This window comes from Prionailurus bengalensis, chromosome D1 (assembly GCF_016509475.1).
Source record: "Prionailurus bengalensis isolate Pbe53 chromosome D1, Fcat_Pben_1.1_paternal_pri, whole genome shotgun sequence".
Lineage (NCBI taxonomy): Eukaryota > Metazoa > Chordata > Mammalia > Carnivora > Felidae > Prionailurus > Prionailurus bengalensis.
The window spans coordinates 74,946,184-74,961,254 of record NC_057346.1 but is presented as its reverse complement, the minus strand read 5'-3'; the positions used below and the strand labels follow the sequence as shown (position 1 = coordinate 74,961,254).

The 15,071-nt window shown below is 39.2% G+C and overlaps 1 protein-coding gene across 1 annotated transcript in view; it reads left to right on the top strand.

Annotated features, from left to right (window-relative positions):
* UEVLD (UEV and lactate/malate dehyrogenase domains) overlaps positions 1–12,851 on the top strand; it is a 55,350-nt gene extending 42,499 nt beyond the window's left edge. The window contains 4 exon segments of the mRNA XM_043580770.1: positions 4,368–4,431; positions 6,899–7,022; positions 9,742–9,817; positions 9,820–12,851. Of these exon segments, the coding sequence (XP_043436705.1) occupies positions 4,368–4,431; positions 6,899–7,022; positions 9,742–9,817; positions 9,820–9,932 (377 nt within the window). The 3' untranslated portion in view covers positions 9,933–12,851.
* Positions 12,852–15,071: the final 2,220 nt, after the last annotated feature.

The window sequence follows — 15,071 nt, the reverse complement described above, 5'->3', positions numbered from 1 at the left end:
AATTCAGTCTTGCTAAATCATACTCCTCTTTTCAAAAACTTTCACTGGCTTCCTCTGACCAAACTATTAAATTCCTTTGCTTGGCATTCAAGATGTCCCCAAATCTAGCCCTAATCTTCTTTCCCAATTAAGGATGTAGTAATATTATTTGAGAGCTGGAAGGGACCTAACGGATCACTGATTACATTTTGTTTTAGGGACCCAGCAATGGATACAGGGATGGTAAGAGTGACTTGCCCAAGAGCCTATAGTTTTAGGGTCAAAGAAGGACTAAAACCCAGGTGTTGTGCCTCCCAGCCCCACCCCACAGCTTTGCTTCAGCCCCAGGGAACTTTGCCCTTCTTCCCCTCTCTCCACATACTCAAATCTCATCCTTTGAGGTCTAGGTCAAGCCCTCCTTACTCACACTGTGAAGCCTTTCCTTAGACCTTGTTTTACATTGTGAAGCCTTTCCTGATCACATCACACCACAGTGATTTCTTCACCCCTTTGTGCTAAATCTGTTGCTAGCTATATGGTAATTAACCATATAACCAATAAACGTGATGTTTATTCTTTTGTTAAACTGCTGTTTATTCTGATCCAATTTGAGTATTTTGTGTGCATATGTTCTTATTGAAAGTGTAAATTATTAAGCTGTTCTTTTAGTTGAAAAAGTCATACAGTCACATTACAAAAAATTAAATAGTACAAAAAGATCTATGCAGTAAAAAATAAGTCTCCCTTTGATGCCAGATACTCAGGCTCTCTCCCTAGATTCAGTCACAGTTACCAGTCTCTTATGTAGCCTTCCAGAAATGTTCTGTGCATAGATAAGCACATGTATGAAATAGACATACATCATCCTGCACCTTGCCCTTTTATTTATTGACATGACGTGGAAATGGTTGCATAATGACATATATAGATCTCACTCATTCTTTTAAACTACTGGATATGTCAAAATTTATTTAGCCAGTTTCCCTAATAAGTTACAATTTTTTAATGAGTAAAAATATTTCACAATATGGTTATATTAATATTTCAAATTGTAAAGAGAAAATAAAGGATAGTGCAACTTGATAAATAAGCCGAAGGCACAGTGCTGTCTGCTGTTGGAGCTATACAGATGTGTAAGAACCTGACTATATCTTTAGGAAGCTTAGATCTAATACAGAAAATGACTATAATGAAAGGCAGCATTAACTTGCTATGAGAGAGATCCAAGGGAAGTAAGATAAAAATACAAGGAAGGGATATGGTAATTCTGTGTTGAACCTCAAATGGGAACAAGAGATAGAGGGATGTAGGTACACATGCATTAGGATCACTAAAATATAATATTTTGTACTATTTGGCATATATAAAAAAATACATATGTGTGTTAAAGCATAATAGTAGAATATTCATGAATCTGTGCTCAATTAAGAACATTACCAATATGACTGAAGCTACCAATGTTCTCCCCAGCCCATCTCCCTGTGTCCCGTCTAGACACCACCATCAAATCACTTTTTATCCTGTCTTGTATTTTGTTTCAGAGATAGATATATCCATAATAGGTATACTTACCTTGGCATTGAAGCCAGAAATGGATAGAGGCTCCCTCTGCTGGTTTCATGTGTAGACATCAGCTGGTTATATTTTTGCATAAGTGACATCACCACAATAATAGCAATTATAATTTATTGAAAGCCTACTATGTGTATTAAATATGTTGCGTATCTCATTAAAATTTACAAACACTCTGTAAAGGAGATGGGGGTTTTCCAAATTTATGGATGAGCAAGCTTAAGACAATGAAGTTAAGTTATTTGCCCAAGATTACATATCTAGTAAGATTTGCACCCTGGTCTGACTTCAGAGCTGTGCTTTTTCTTTGCTGTGACTTAATTAGATAATTTATCTAAAGCATTTAGTACAGTATCTGGGATAGTGTAAACACTCAGTGAATGGTAGTTTCTGTTACAGCAATCGACAAGACAGGGATGAATAGAAAATTGGCAAAAGGACACATAAAACTACTCTTTGAAGTAAAGCAGCATTAGGATTTGGAAACAGTTGTAAGATGGCAGGTGTGCAAATAAAATGAATTCTCTTTAAGTATTTCAGAGGTAAATGGCAGCTATAGCCTGGGGGAAGAATCCCATGATATACAAAACTCTTTAGGATCAGTTTCTTGCTTCCCTTGCCAATTTCATCTTCCACCATTCTGCCAGGCCTTCTATGCTAGTCAGGTGGTCAGCCTACAGTTTTCTAAATGATTCGTACACTCTCATGCCTCCTTGCTTTTGCACCTGATTCTTCCTTCCATTCTAACCTGAACTTGGCTAACTCCTACTTACCCTTTCAGACTGGGCTTGAGTGCCACCTCTCCCAGGAAGCCTTCCCTAATTCTCCAGGTTAAGTAAGTTCATGACTCTGTTATAACCGTTATCACATTATGTTATAACTGCATATTTACCTGTCTGTTTATTCCAGCAGACTATAAAAGCTCCTTGACCTTGGCATGGCCTCAATAAAAGTGGTTTGAAAGGAATGAATGATGTTGATACTTTCTTGTGACCAAAGATCATTCATATTATGCACCCCTCCAAATTAGATAGTCAGCAGAAATATGCTTTGGAGCTGCTATTTTCAGCTATGATATTAACATCATATGTAAACTGTAAATAACTCCTTCAAATGATGATTAATCTGAGGGTTGGACCTCACAACAGACCGTTAGGTCATCTGCTTTGGTCATCTGTCGTACACAAGGGAAAGAGTCATCCCATGGTCACTGTTCATTAAAATTTGGGGGCCAGAGGATTGTTGTTCTTAAGGAATGGAGCCAGAAAGATCAGGATTGATTAGTTACAATATTTGAAAGGGCTCCTTAAAATAGGCTGAACACATATTTAGGAAGTTTGAAGGACTGGGCATTAAATGAGCAAAAAAAAAAAAAGTCCATCTGAACTTAATTGAAAATTCTAATAACTGTGTCATAAGCAAAGTTGAACATAGTGAAGCTCTCCCCTTCTCTCCATTCTTTCCTTATGGCTCTAATAAGTCAGGGCGTAGAGAGGAAAGAATGTGATACTCACTCTCTCTCTCTCTCTCTCTCTCTCCCTCTCTCATAATTAAATTTCAGATTTTTTGTGTCCTTTCTGAGTCTTCTCTTATTCCTCCCTTGCCCCTTTTATTCATCTCATGCTGAATGTTGAAGTACAGCATTTACAGATATTTCCCCAATTTTCTACCTATTGTGAATATACCGATAATGCACAACAATTTTTAAAAAAAAATTCACATATAACCATTCTGTCCAAGTAAAACATTTTTTTAAATTCCCTTAATCTGTCCACATATATTTGTATTTTTCATATAACAAATTTTGGTTTTGCTTTTTTTTTAACATAAAAACTTTTAAACTTTTCCATAGTTTTCGATTTATTTTTTTTCGTAGTTTTCAATTTAACTGTTGCAAGTATGCTTTCCTCTTTGTTAACATAATAATGGATTGTGCATGAAGTCGGTTCTGCATCATCTCCTGTGTATTCTTTACTGTGGTAAAAATGTGTGAGAGGAAACAAAAGAACACATGGACCCTACTCCCTGCAAGCTTATAATGAGCTTGAAGAAGAGTCGTCTGGATACATAGGGTGTCCTTTTTGCTGACCTGTCGCTAAATGGCCTAATTTTGAATGCAGTTTAGAAGACTTGTATCTTAAACATAGTCTTATATATTCAAATGTATTTTTGTTTTGCCTACCCAAGTACGGATTTGTATCAAATAATTGTCTTCACGCACGTGAGAAATAGATGACCATTAGAAGGGGTTTCAAAATGCTTCTGGCAATTTCTATTTAATATTAAAATGTGGTGTAGATAGTTCATATGCACAGTTTTGAATTTTTGAATTGTTTTTGTAAATGCTATAGTGAGATGAAATGGTAGCTGAAAAGGTCCTCTTAGCAAATAGGACCCTGCTTCTCTAACAGCTGTGGAAGCCTAGCCAAAATAGGTGACTGAATTATTCCTCACCTGGTGAACGAAATGAATCTCCGTGTTATTTCCAAGTGGAGCAAATGCCAAGTGCTTTCAGTGCAGCCTGCTGAGAAAAGAAAGCTTTCTGCTTGGACAGTACACTGCCATTGTAGAACCAGGGTTGATGAGAGAGCACAGGTGGGGAGGCCGCAGATAGGCTCAGGGGATCACGTCTTTTGGAGGATTGCAGGCCCCAAGCGTTTGGCACAGTAAGCCCAGTGGAAAACTAACTATTGCTAGAAAGGGGGAAAGCGTTTCAAGTTGAATACAGATACCCTTGACTGCAAATGATCATTTATGACATCTTAGTCCTAAGGGAGTTGTTGGCAAAGTATAATTAATTTTTCCTTTAATTTTAGTGCCCACATGGGGTGGCCAAGAAGAAGTGATGAGTCATAACTCTCAAGTGCAGTTGTCCAACAGGTAACACTGAGCATCAATCTGCATTTACCCAACCGAAAATCACATACTTCGTAGCTCCCATGATAACAACTGTGTACACAGCATTGCTTTACCAGTCTTCCTCAAACAAAACTAGCTAGTATGGGCAACTCTAAAGTACAAAGCATCAGTGCTTTCCCTCTTTCATTTCTTATCTGAAAGTAGATCCAAGAGTGCTTTGCAAACTTTATTTCAGATATTCAGTGGACTCATACAGGGTGGAAGAGGTTTCCTATTTGTAGTCAGTGATTTCCTACTTTGATATGTCAACATCTGAGGATATTAAGAATTTTCTTAATATAGGGATGCCTGGGTGGCTCAGTCGGTTAAGCATCTGACTTCGGCTCATGATCTCGTGAGTCGTGGGTTTTAGCCCCGTGTCAGCTGGGAGCCCAGACAGAGCCTGCTTTGGATTCTGTGTCTCCCTCTCTCTCCTCTCTCTCCCTCTCTCTCTCTCTCTCTCTCTCTCACCCTCTCTCTCTCTCTTTCTCTTTCTGTTTCTCTCACTCTCAAAAATAAACATTAAAAAAAGAATTTTCTTAATGTAGAATTTGTCCATACCACTTAAAATTAACATGTATTAATTGGGAACTAGTCTAATATGAGTGGATAAGCCATATTATAGGTTCAGGCAAAAACAAAAGTGTAATGCATAGATCCTTGTATTTTTGCCTTTGATCAGACACCTTCCAAGGTCTGTGCCTTACAGGTTGTACTCCACACACCACGTATTGTATTTTTTTTTTAATTTTTTTTTTCAACGTTTATTTATTTTTGGGACAGAGAGAGACAGAGCATGAACGGGGGAGGGGCAGAGGGAGAGGGAGACACAGAATTGGAAACAGGCTCCAGGCTCTGAGCCATCAGCCCAGAGCCCGACGCGGGGCTCGAACTCACGGACCGCGAGATCGTGACCTGGCTGAAGTCGGACGCTTAACCGACTGCGCCACCCAGGCGCCCCACGTATTGTATTTTTTAAGTAGGCTCCACACCCAGCGTGGAGCCCAATGCGGGGCTCAAACTCACGACCCTGAGATCAAGACCTGAGCTGAGATCGAATCAGATGCTTAACCAAGTGAGCCACCAGGTGCCCCATGCACCATGTATTTTTATGCCATCTGTTTTCCCATCGTCACATAATCACATACATTTCTGCAGTTTGAATGGTGTAGACTTTTAGCTTTAAAAAGTTTTTTTTAATGTCTATATTTGAGAGAGAGTGAGCGGGTGCATGGGAGAGGCAGAGAGAGAGAGGGAGACAGAGGCTCTGAAGTGGGCTCCTGAGAGCCCGATGCAGGGCTCAAAGCCATGAACCATGAAACCGGGACCTGAGCTGAAGTTGGATGCTCAACCTACTGAGCCAGCCAGCCACCCCAAGACTTTTAGGTTTCTAAACCTTCAGCTTAAGGTTTTTAGACTGTCACAACTGGGAAGAATATTCTCCTACTGAGAAGAGTAGTGTACTGTATAATCCATTCTAATCTGATTCTCTATCTAATCCTGCATATGTAAGGAAGAAATTGTAAAAGGAAGAAATTCAAACATGTTTATTTAACTTAAATCATTTTTTATTTTTTGCATAGAGAATGTTTGGTTTTATAAAACTTCAAATACGGCAGATATCTATAAAGTAGAAAGTGAAAAGCTGGGAGTATCCCATTCTTCAGAGACAACTGTTGTTAACAGTTTAGTGTCCAGGTGTCCAAACATTTTTCCAGTGCTTATGCAAACTATCATTATTATTTTTATTACTTGCATAATGATAAGCTTATGCTATTCATATTATCTTGCAACTTGCTTCATTTCCTTAATAATAAATCTTGGAAATGTTTCCATATTGGTCATATAAATCTACTTTATTCCTCTTCAGGGCTATACGGTACTACATTTGGATAGTGATTTATTTAACGAGTGCTCTTTTGATGAGTTGTTTCCAGAATTTTTTTCTGTCTCATCCAAGACAAACATGCATATATTTGCATACTTGAGCATATTGCAGTGGAATAAAATCCCTGAAGGGGAATTTCTAGATCAGTTGTTACTAAATCTTCCTCCTAAAAGACTGTATCACTCAACTGCAGTTAAGAGAATGCCTGTTTCTCTGAAGCTTCTCCAAAAGTAGGTATCAATCTTCTTAAATTTGCCAATTTTGATAGGCAATAGTGGTGTATTGTTCTAACTCCTATGTAGTTGAATATTGGTAGAGGTGAGCTTCTTTCTATGTTATTAGGCCATTGGTATTTTCTCTCTGTGAACTACCTTCCTGACATTTTAAGAAAACTTTAGTCATTAGATTATCTGTAGGCTTTCCTAACAATTGCTGTAGAAGTCTTGTTTCTGAATAAAAATACATCTAATTAAGACCTTAAACAATGTAAAACTGGGCATATTTGTGCATTTTCTGAGATTTACTTATTTATTTATTTATTTTTTTTTTTTGACAACCTAGAGCCATGGAGGTGTTACGGGTAAAAGGTCAAAGATCCTGGTCTGTTGGACTATCAGTGGCTGACCTGGTTGACAGTATTGTAAATGATAAAAAGAAAGTACATTCTGTATCAATTTTAGCAAAGGTAATTGCTGTTTTTATACTCTACATATGTTAAACTTTTATATTATTAATATAAATTCAGAGAAAGTGCTGCTCAGACTGTATCCCAGGTGTCTTCAATGTCATTAGCTTTTAGGGTAACACACTGGAAGAGACAGTTTGGTCTCAACTCTATCTGCTTGGTTACGGGAAGTCTGGATTTCTACCAGGTTGCCCCTCACCCCCATGTAATTTTGGAGAAGCCTCAAGAAACGTTTATATATTCCATAAAGCTCTTCTGGTTCTTCTGGTAAAGTCATTTATCACCTCAGCCAGCCATGTCACCCCAGGCTGATGTGCTAACTAGTTTTAGCTGGTTGGCAGTCTGCTTCTCCAGTTCACTTTGTCCTTTACCACTTTATCCCAAGAATAAAGTCCCTAAAGCACAGCTAAGACAAGGCACAAATGCTTAACCAATTTTCTTGAAAACTTCAGAATATCAGGATGAAAATAACACATGGAAAGGAAAACTTAAAACAGGTTACTGTATTTGACTGGGCCCCTCCCCAGGGAATCCACTCTGACCATCTTTTTTCTTGGCCCACAGCCTGCTACCCATATGGCAGGGGCCTAGCTTATCTCCACACAAAGTGGCTGTCTCTGACCTCCTATAGGTCTGAAACAACGAGTTTAGAAATTAAATAATGAAAGCTTCTGAAGGAAATTGAAGAAGATACAAAGAAATGGAAAACATTCCATGCTCATGGATTGGAAGAATAAATATTGTTAAAATGTCAATACTACCCAAAGCAATCTACACATTCAATGCAATCCCAATCAAAGTTGCACCAGCATTCTTTTCGAAGCTACAACAAGTCATCCTAAAATTTGTATGGAACCACAAAAGACCCCGAATAGCCAAAGTAATATTGAAGAAGAAGACCAAAGTGGGAGGCATCACAATCTCAGACTTTAGCCTCTACTACAAAGCTGTGATCATCAAGACAGTATGGTATTGGAACAAAAGCAGACACATAGACCAATGGAACAGAATAGAGAATCCAGAATTGGACCCACAAATGTATGGCCAACTAATCTTTGACAGAGCAGGAAAGAATATCCAATGGAAAAAAGACAGTCTCTAACAAATGGTGCTGGGAGAACTGGACAGCAACATACAAAAGAATGAAACTAGACCACTTTCTTACACCATTCACAAAAATAAACTCAAAATGGATGAAGGACCTGAATGTGAGACAGGAAACCATCAAAACCCTAGAGGAGAAAGGAGGAAAAAACCTCTCTGACTTCAGCTGCAGAAATTTCTTACTTGACACACCTCCACAGGCAAGGGAATTAAAAGCAAAAATGAACTATTGGGACCTCATGAAGATAAAAAGCTTCTACACTGCAAAGGAAACAATCAACAAAACTAAAAGGCAACCGACAGAATGGGAAAAGATAATTGCAAATGACATATCGGATAAAGGGCTAGTATCCAAAATCTATGAAGAACTCATCAAACTCCACACCCCAAAAACAAATAATCCAGTGAAGAAATGGGCAGAAGACATGAATAGCCACTTTTCCAAAGAAGACATCCAGAAGGCCAACAGGCACATGAAAAGATGCTCAACGTCGCTCCTCATCAGGGCAATACAAGTCAAAACCACACTGAGATACCACCTCACACCGGTCAGAGTGGCTAAAGTCAACAAATCAGGAGACTATAGATGCTGGAGAGGATGTGGAAAAACAGGAACCCCATTGCACTGTTGGTGGGAATGCAAACTGGTGCAGCCACTCTGGAAAAGTGTGGACGTTCCTCAAGAAATTAAAATTAGACCTACCCTATGACCCAGCAATAGCACTGCTAGGAATTTACCCAAGGGATACAGGAGTGCTGATGCATAGGGGCACTTGTACCCCAATGTTTATAGCAGCACTTTCAACAATAACCAAATTATGCAAACAGCCTAAATGTCCATCAACTGATGAATGGATAAAGAAGATGTGGTTTATATATACAATGGAATACTACTTGGCAATGAGAAAGAATGAAATGTAGCCATTTGTCGCAACGTGGATGGAACTGGAGAGTGTTATGCTAAGTGAAATAAGGCAGAGAAAGACAGATACCCTATGTTTTCATTCATATGTGGATCCTGAGAAACTTAACAGAAGACCATGGGGGAGGGGAATGGGGAAAAAAAAGTTAGAGAGGGAAGGAGGCAAACCATAAGAGATTTTTTTAATGTTTTTATTTATTTAATGTTTTTATTTATTTAATGAGAGAGATTGACAAGTGTGAACAGGGGAGGGACAGAGAGGGGAAGACACAGAATCTGAAGCAGGCTCCAGGCTCTGAGCTGTCAGCACAGAGCCCGACGTGGGGCTTGAACCCACGAACCGTGAGATCATGACCTGAGCCGAAGTCGGATGCTCAACCGACTCAGCCACCCAGATGCCCTAACCATAAGAGACTCTTAAATACTGAGAACAAACTGAGGGTTGATGGGGAGTGGGGGAGAGGGGAAAGTGGGTGATGGGCATTGAGTAGGGCACCTGTTGGGATGAGCACTGGGTGTTGTATGGAAACCAATTTGACAATAAATTACATTTAAAAAAAAATAACGAAAAAAGTTTTTAGAAGTTCAACTTGTACTGGAACTAGAAAAGCAAAGGAGCTATCCATATTTATGATATTAATTTTTTGCAGTGATTTAGCTCTATCATAATCCCTGGGGTTTTTTTCATTTCAGGGATATTATGATATAAACAATGAAGTGTTTTTAAGTTTGCCTTGCATCCTTGGATCCAGTGGAGTATCTGAAGTCATCCAAAGCACAGTGAAGGAAGATACAGCAACCGAGAAACTCCAAAGCAGTGCATCATCAATCCATGGTCTCCAACAACAGTTAAAACTTTGATCCTAAAGTACAGAGTTACCTGAAAGGAAAGGTCATTTAATTTTGCCAACACATACAGGGTTGAGAACTTCTGTATCTTATTAGTTACCCTTACAAACTGCTTGGTTAAGGGAGACGGTTTCCAGTTAGCACTGTAATTTGAATCCTTAGGGAGTTAGATAAGGAGGGGGAAGAAATCTAATATTCTTTGTCATTCTTGAGATATCTAAACTGTTCTTTAAATCTATAGAAGATGTAGACATTCATCTACAATCTACAATATGCATCATTTAAATTTATGGATCCTCATCTAAAAGCACATTCAGCACTTTGGGAATATTTTGAAAGTAATATACTTTTAAAAGAAAATTACTCTTTATTACAATAAACATGATAAGCTGAAGGTCCAGTATTGGTTTACAGAATCTGTGCTGGGTGTGCTTTCAAGAGATCCACAGCTTAAGGTATTGTTTCTTCTTTAAAATAAAATCGGTAGTAATAGGAAAGCATTTTGTTTTCCCTCTTTAAATTAATTAGCTACCCCTGGGTGTCTCAGTTGGTTAAGCCTCCAACTCTTGATTTCAGCTCAGGTCATGATCTCCCTGTTCATGAGATCAAGCCCCACATCAGGCTCTGTGTTGATGGTGCAGAGCCTGCTTGGGATTCTCTCTCCCTCTCTCTCCCTGCCTCTCTCTCTCAAAGTAAATTTTAAAACCTTAAAAAAAATTAACTAGCTACTGAAAAGTAAAAAAAAGAATTTTATGTGCATTTTAAAATATTAAAAGGGAAGGTAAAATTTTTAATATTTGAAGAAAAAGTAATTTCCAGTGGGACTGTCCTTTTTGAAATTTTCTATAACCTCTTCTTGGGATATATAATAGACCTCTAACATCTCAAAAACCAACTATACTGCTAGTAGCATAGAGAAATGTGTATTTAAAAAAATTTTTTTTTAAGTTTATTTACTTTTGAGAGAGAAAGACCGAGCATGAGCAGGGGAGGGGCAGAGAGAGACAGAATCCAGAGCAGGCTCCAGGCTCCAAGCTGTCAGCACAGAACCCTACGCAGGGCTCAAACTCACAAACTGTGAGATTATGACCTGAGCCGAAGTTGGACGCTTAACCAACTGAGCCACCAAGGCGCCCCGAGAAATATGTATTTTTAGTGGAAACAGATTATGAATAAACGCCAAGCAATTTAAGTTTAAAATATGAGGCTTTCCTGAAAACCATTAGTCGTAAGGGGAAGAGGATGGATGGACTGGCTATTCTGAGCAAATCCTTTAACCCCTCCTGAAGAAATGATTCAGAGCACATATGCCTTGGTGATGGGTCAGTAACTGTATCTTCGTATATGAAAGGTAGCATATTATTACAGACGTAACACACAACTAATTAGTAACGACTAATACCCAACACATTTCAGGTAGTGTGATGAGCATTTTATTATTTTATTGAATCCTGAAAATAATCCACTGAGGTTGGTTTTATCATTTTATAGAGGAGAAAATTGAGGTTTAGTGCCCAAGGTGTCACAGCCAAGAGGCACTTAAACACATAGCCTCTACTTTTTCTAAGCACTAGAAGGAAAAGCCTAACAGCCAAAATAGTTACCACAAGACCATAAAGCTGGGGTTCTATACACTATAGAAGGATTACTTCTGTTCTCATGTAGAGGCTGACTTAATTTTTATTCCAACAGAGTTTTTTGAAAGATTGATGCCCTGACTTCCCATACTTGCCCTCAGCAAATAGCAGAGAGGAGTATACAATGAAATAGGCGTTCATTTAATCATTTATATAGTGTTGCCTGGAAGCCTACAATACACCAGGCACCATACTGGACACTGCAAATATAGTGGTGAGCAAACCTGGACTAGGTACAAACCCTCATGGTCCATATAGTCTAGTATGGGAGACATTGTAATCAAATCTCACAAATAAACATACAATTGCAAGCGTAATAAGTACTGTGAAGAAATTCCCAGTGCTTTGAAAGCATATAATAGGCAAATCCAAAGCTGGTCGAGAGATAGGAGCCCAGTAGGGCAGACACATCCTAGTTAAAAAGAATCAAACTAATTCTGATCTAGTATGGTAATGAATGCTTATAACGATGAGCTTAAATCATAAAGATAAAGTGAAATTACACCCAGTGTCCCATGTTTAAGGATGTAGAAGAGTATTTAATATGTTTGGAAAGATTCCCACCAGAATCAACTGGGATATAAAACCTTGGATGTTTGAAGAGATAAGCATTAGTTCTGTGTAAGTTCACTACATGGGTAGATTATTTTGGTGTCGCTCTTAACAGTGTATTCTCACTATCCTTTTGCACAAAATAGGGAAGTAAGACTAAAAGAACCATTTCTTGTATTTTTTAAACTAGCCTTTTCTAATATCTGTGATCTAATTAGAAATTAGATAATTTTTACTATCTAATTTCTAATACCCTCTTGAACAACAACCTAACTGCAGGATACTGTGTAATAGATCAATTACCAGGAGTTCACCATGTTAATTGCAAATTAAGGTCAGTGCAATGCAACAAACAATTACTGAGCATCTACTGTTATTCCAAATACTGTGTTAGAATTTGAGTACTCAAAGTTGAGTAATAGTCCTTGCCCGACAGAAGCCCACCTTATAGAAATAATTCTGTCAGTTATTTCCTTAAGTGTTGACTATTAGCAGTTGTGTTGTAGGTTTCATATGTAAGAAACGGTACCACCACATTACCTCGCTATGATTTGGTGATAATTGCCAGTCACGGTTGTGATATTAACGTTCACTTCTTAATTTTTCAGAAGTCATGCAGTGTCTTCTTCTTACGATTTTTAGTGGGGCTCAGATTAAAATGCTTCTTTGATTTTATAGTGCAGAGATTAATATTTTCCAGTTTACATTGTAGTTTTCCTCAAATATCAAGAACAATGAATAAAATAAACTTTGACTTTAAAATCACCCAAAGATGCCTAACTTATTGAGTGGAAGGAAATTTATGCAGATTGAGGAGAAAGTTTCTTTTATACACTTCATGCAGTACCCAGGATATTTAAGTGGCTTAAGTGCAAAAGTAAGAGACTAGCTTTTGTTAATTGTTTTCCAACTTTTAAAAATTACTTTTAGCAAGAAAACTTTTTTTTTTTAACATTTATTTATTATTGAGAGAGCATGAGCAGGGGAGGGGCAGAGAGATGGGAAGACACAGAATCCAAAGCAGGCTCCAGGCTCTGAGCTGTCAGCACAGAGCCCGATGTGGGGCCGGAACCCACAAACCGAAAGATCATGACCTGAGCGGAAGTCGGACGCTTAACCGACTGAGCCACCCAGGCGCCCCTAGCAAGAAAACGTTTTAAACAATGTATTACCTGCACCCTCCCAGTTGATAAAGTGCAGTTACTTTGAGGGTACTTCTGAGTAAGCTATGGCTTTAAGACCACTTTGGAAACTACTTTGCTTTTAAGTGACATAAACGGTGCAGTGGAAGGATAGACTGCCCTATAATTTGGTTTGACTGGTGCTGTATGCTTAACTAACACATGGTGTCCATATCCAAAACAATAATACCTATTGGGATAGCCTGTGCATGTGTGTGTTGGCAATAATTTAAAATGATACGTCCACATGGTTTCAATTATGCCCTCTGTGTTTGTGACCTCACTTAGATGCCAATTTAGAAGAGAATTAAGAGTGCCTGGGTGGCTCAATCGGTTAAGCGTCCAGCTTAGCTCAGGTCAGGATCTCAAGGTTGGTGAGTTCCAGCCCCGCATTGGGCTCTGTGCTGACAGCTTGGAGCCTGGAGCCTACCTCAGATTCTGTGTGTGTGTCTCTCTCTCTGCCCCTCCCCAGCTCACACTCTGTCTCTCTCTCTCTCTCTCTCTCTCTCAAAAATAAACTGTAAAAAAAAAAAAAAAAATTAGAAGGGAATTAATACCACAGCCTGTTCCTCACTGGCACTAAGCTAAAATCGTCCAAATTATCATACTTCATGTCACCAAACCCGAGCTTTAAAATAGCTTGAGAGGACAACATCGTTACTGGTGGGGTGTTGAGTGAGGGGATGGGCTAAATGGGCGATGGGCATTAAGGAGGGTACTTGTTGGGATGAGCACTGGGTGTTATGTGTAAATGATGAATCACTAAACTCTATTCCTGAAATCATTATTACACTATATGTTAACTAATCTGGATTTAAATAAAAATAAATAATAAATAAATACCTTGAATGACACTGTGTGCTTATAAAACTGGTGGTGAGTGCAATAATGACTAATGTAAATGACTATGAAGAACGTTTATGGGTAGTAGAAATTCAGTTTAAGATCAAGCACCTACTCATGCTCTGTTCAAGGATGAGGATCTTAAGATGAGCCTGCCCTCCAAGACTTGGGCTCTGACAGTGGCAGGCTAGTATGCAAATGTAGTGCAAGGCAGAATGCGGCCTGTATTAGATTTATGCCTAGGCACAGAGTTCTGACTTGGCGGAATGGTTTCCCAGAGAAGAAATCACCGTCTGGGGGGCGCCTGGGTGCCTTAGTCGGTTGAGCCTCCGACAGATCTTCCGGTTTGAGTTCACGCCCAGTGTTGGGCTCCATGCTGACAGCTCAGAGCCTGGAGCCTGCTTCGGATTCTGTGTGTGTCTCTCTCTGCCTCTGTCCCTCCCCCACTCATACTCTGTCTCTCTCTCCTTGAAAAATAAATAAACATTAAAAAAAAAAAAATCACCGTCTGGATTCCTGGGAAACCAGGGCTCTGCACTTTGCCCTTGTGAATGTAGTATGAAAGATTTTTAAGCTAACAAAACAAAAACCTGGTAATCAGAGAGACCCTGGGCATCATGTAATGCTAGCCTCTCATCTCAGAGTTGGGGGAAAACTTTAGCCCCGATTACAAGTGCACTTGCCTTCTATTCTCACAAGGGCAAGTTAGGCGCACAACAGTTTTAGGATTCCCAAAGCACGTGATTGATGGTCATTAACGCTCACTAGCAAAACCTTCCTACTTCCCCTCCCTGCACCTGCTCCCTTAGTCTAAGGCAACCATGAAACACCTGATCTTATCCTGTCCCAGGGTTTCGACCCTCGCAACAGGTTTGTCCTGGTCACTGGGACCCGACCCGGCCTACCGAGCGGAGCCCATCAAGATACGAGTCGGAACCCACCCCACGCCCGGCCACCCGGA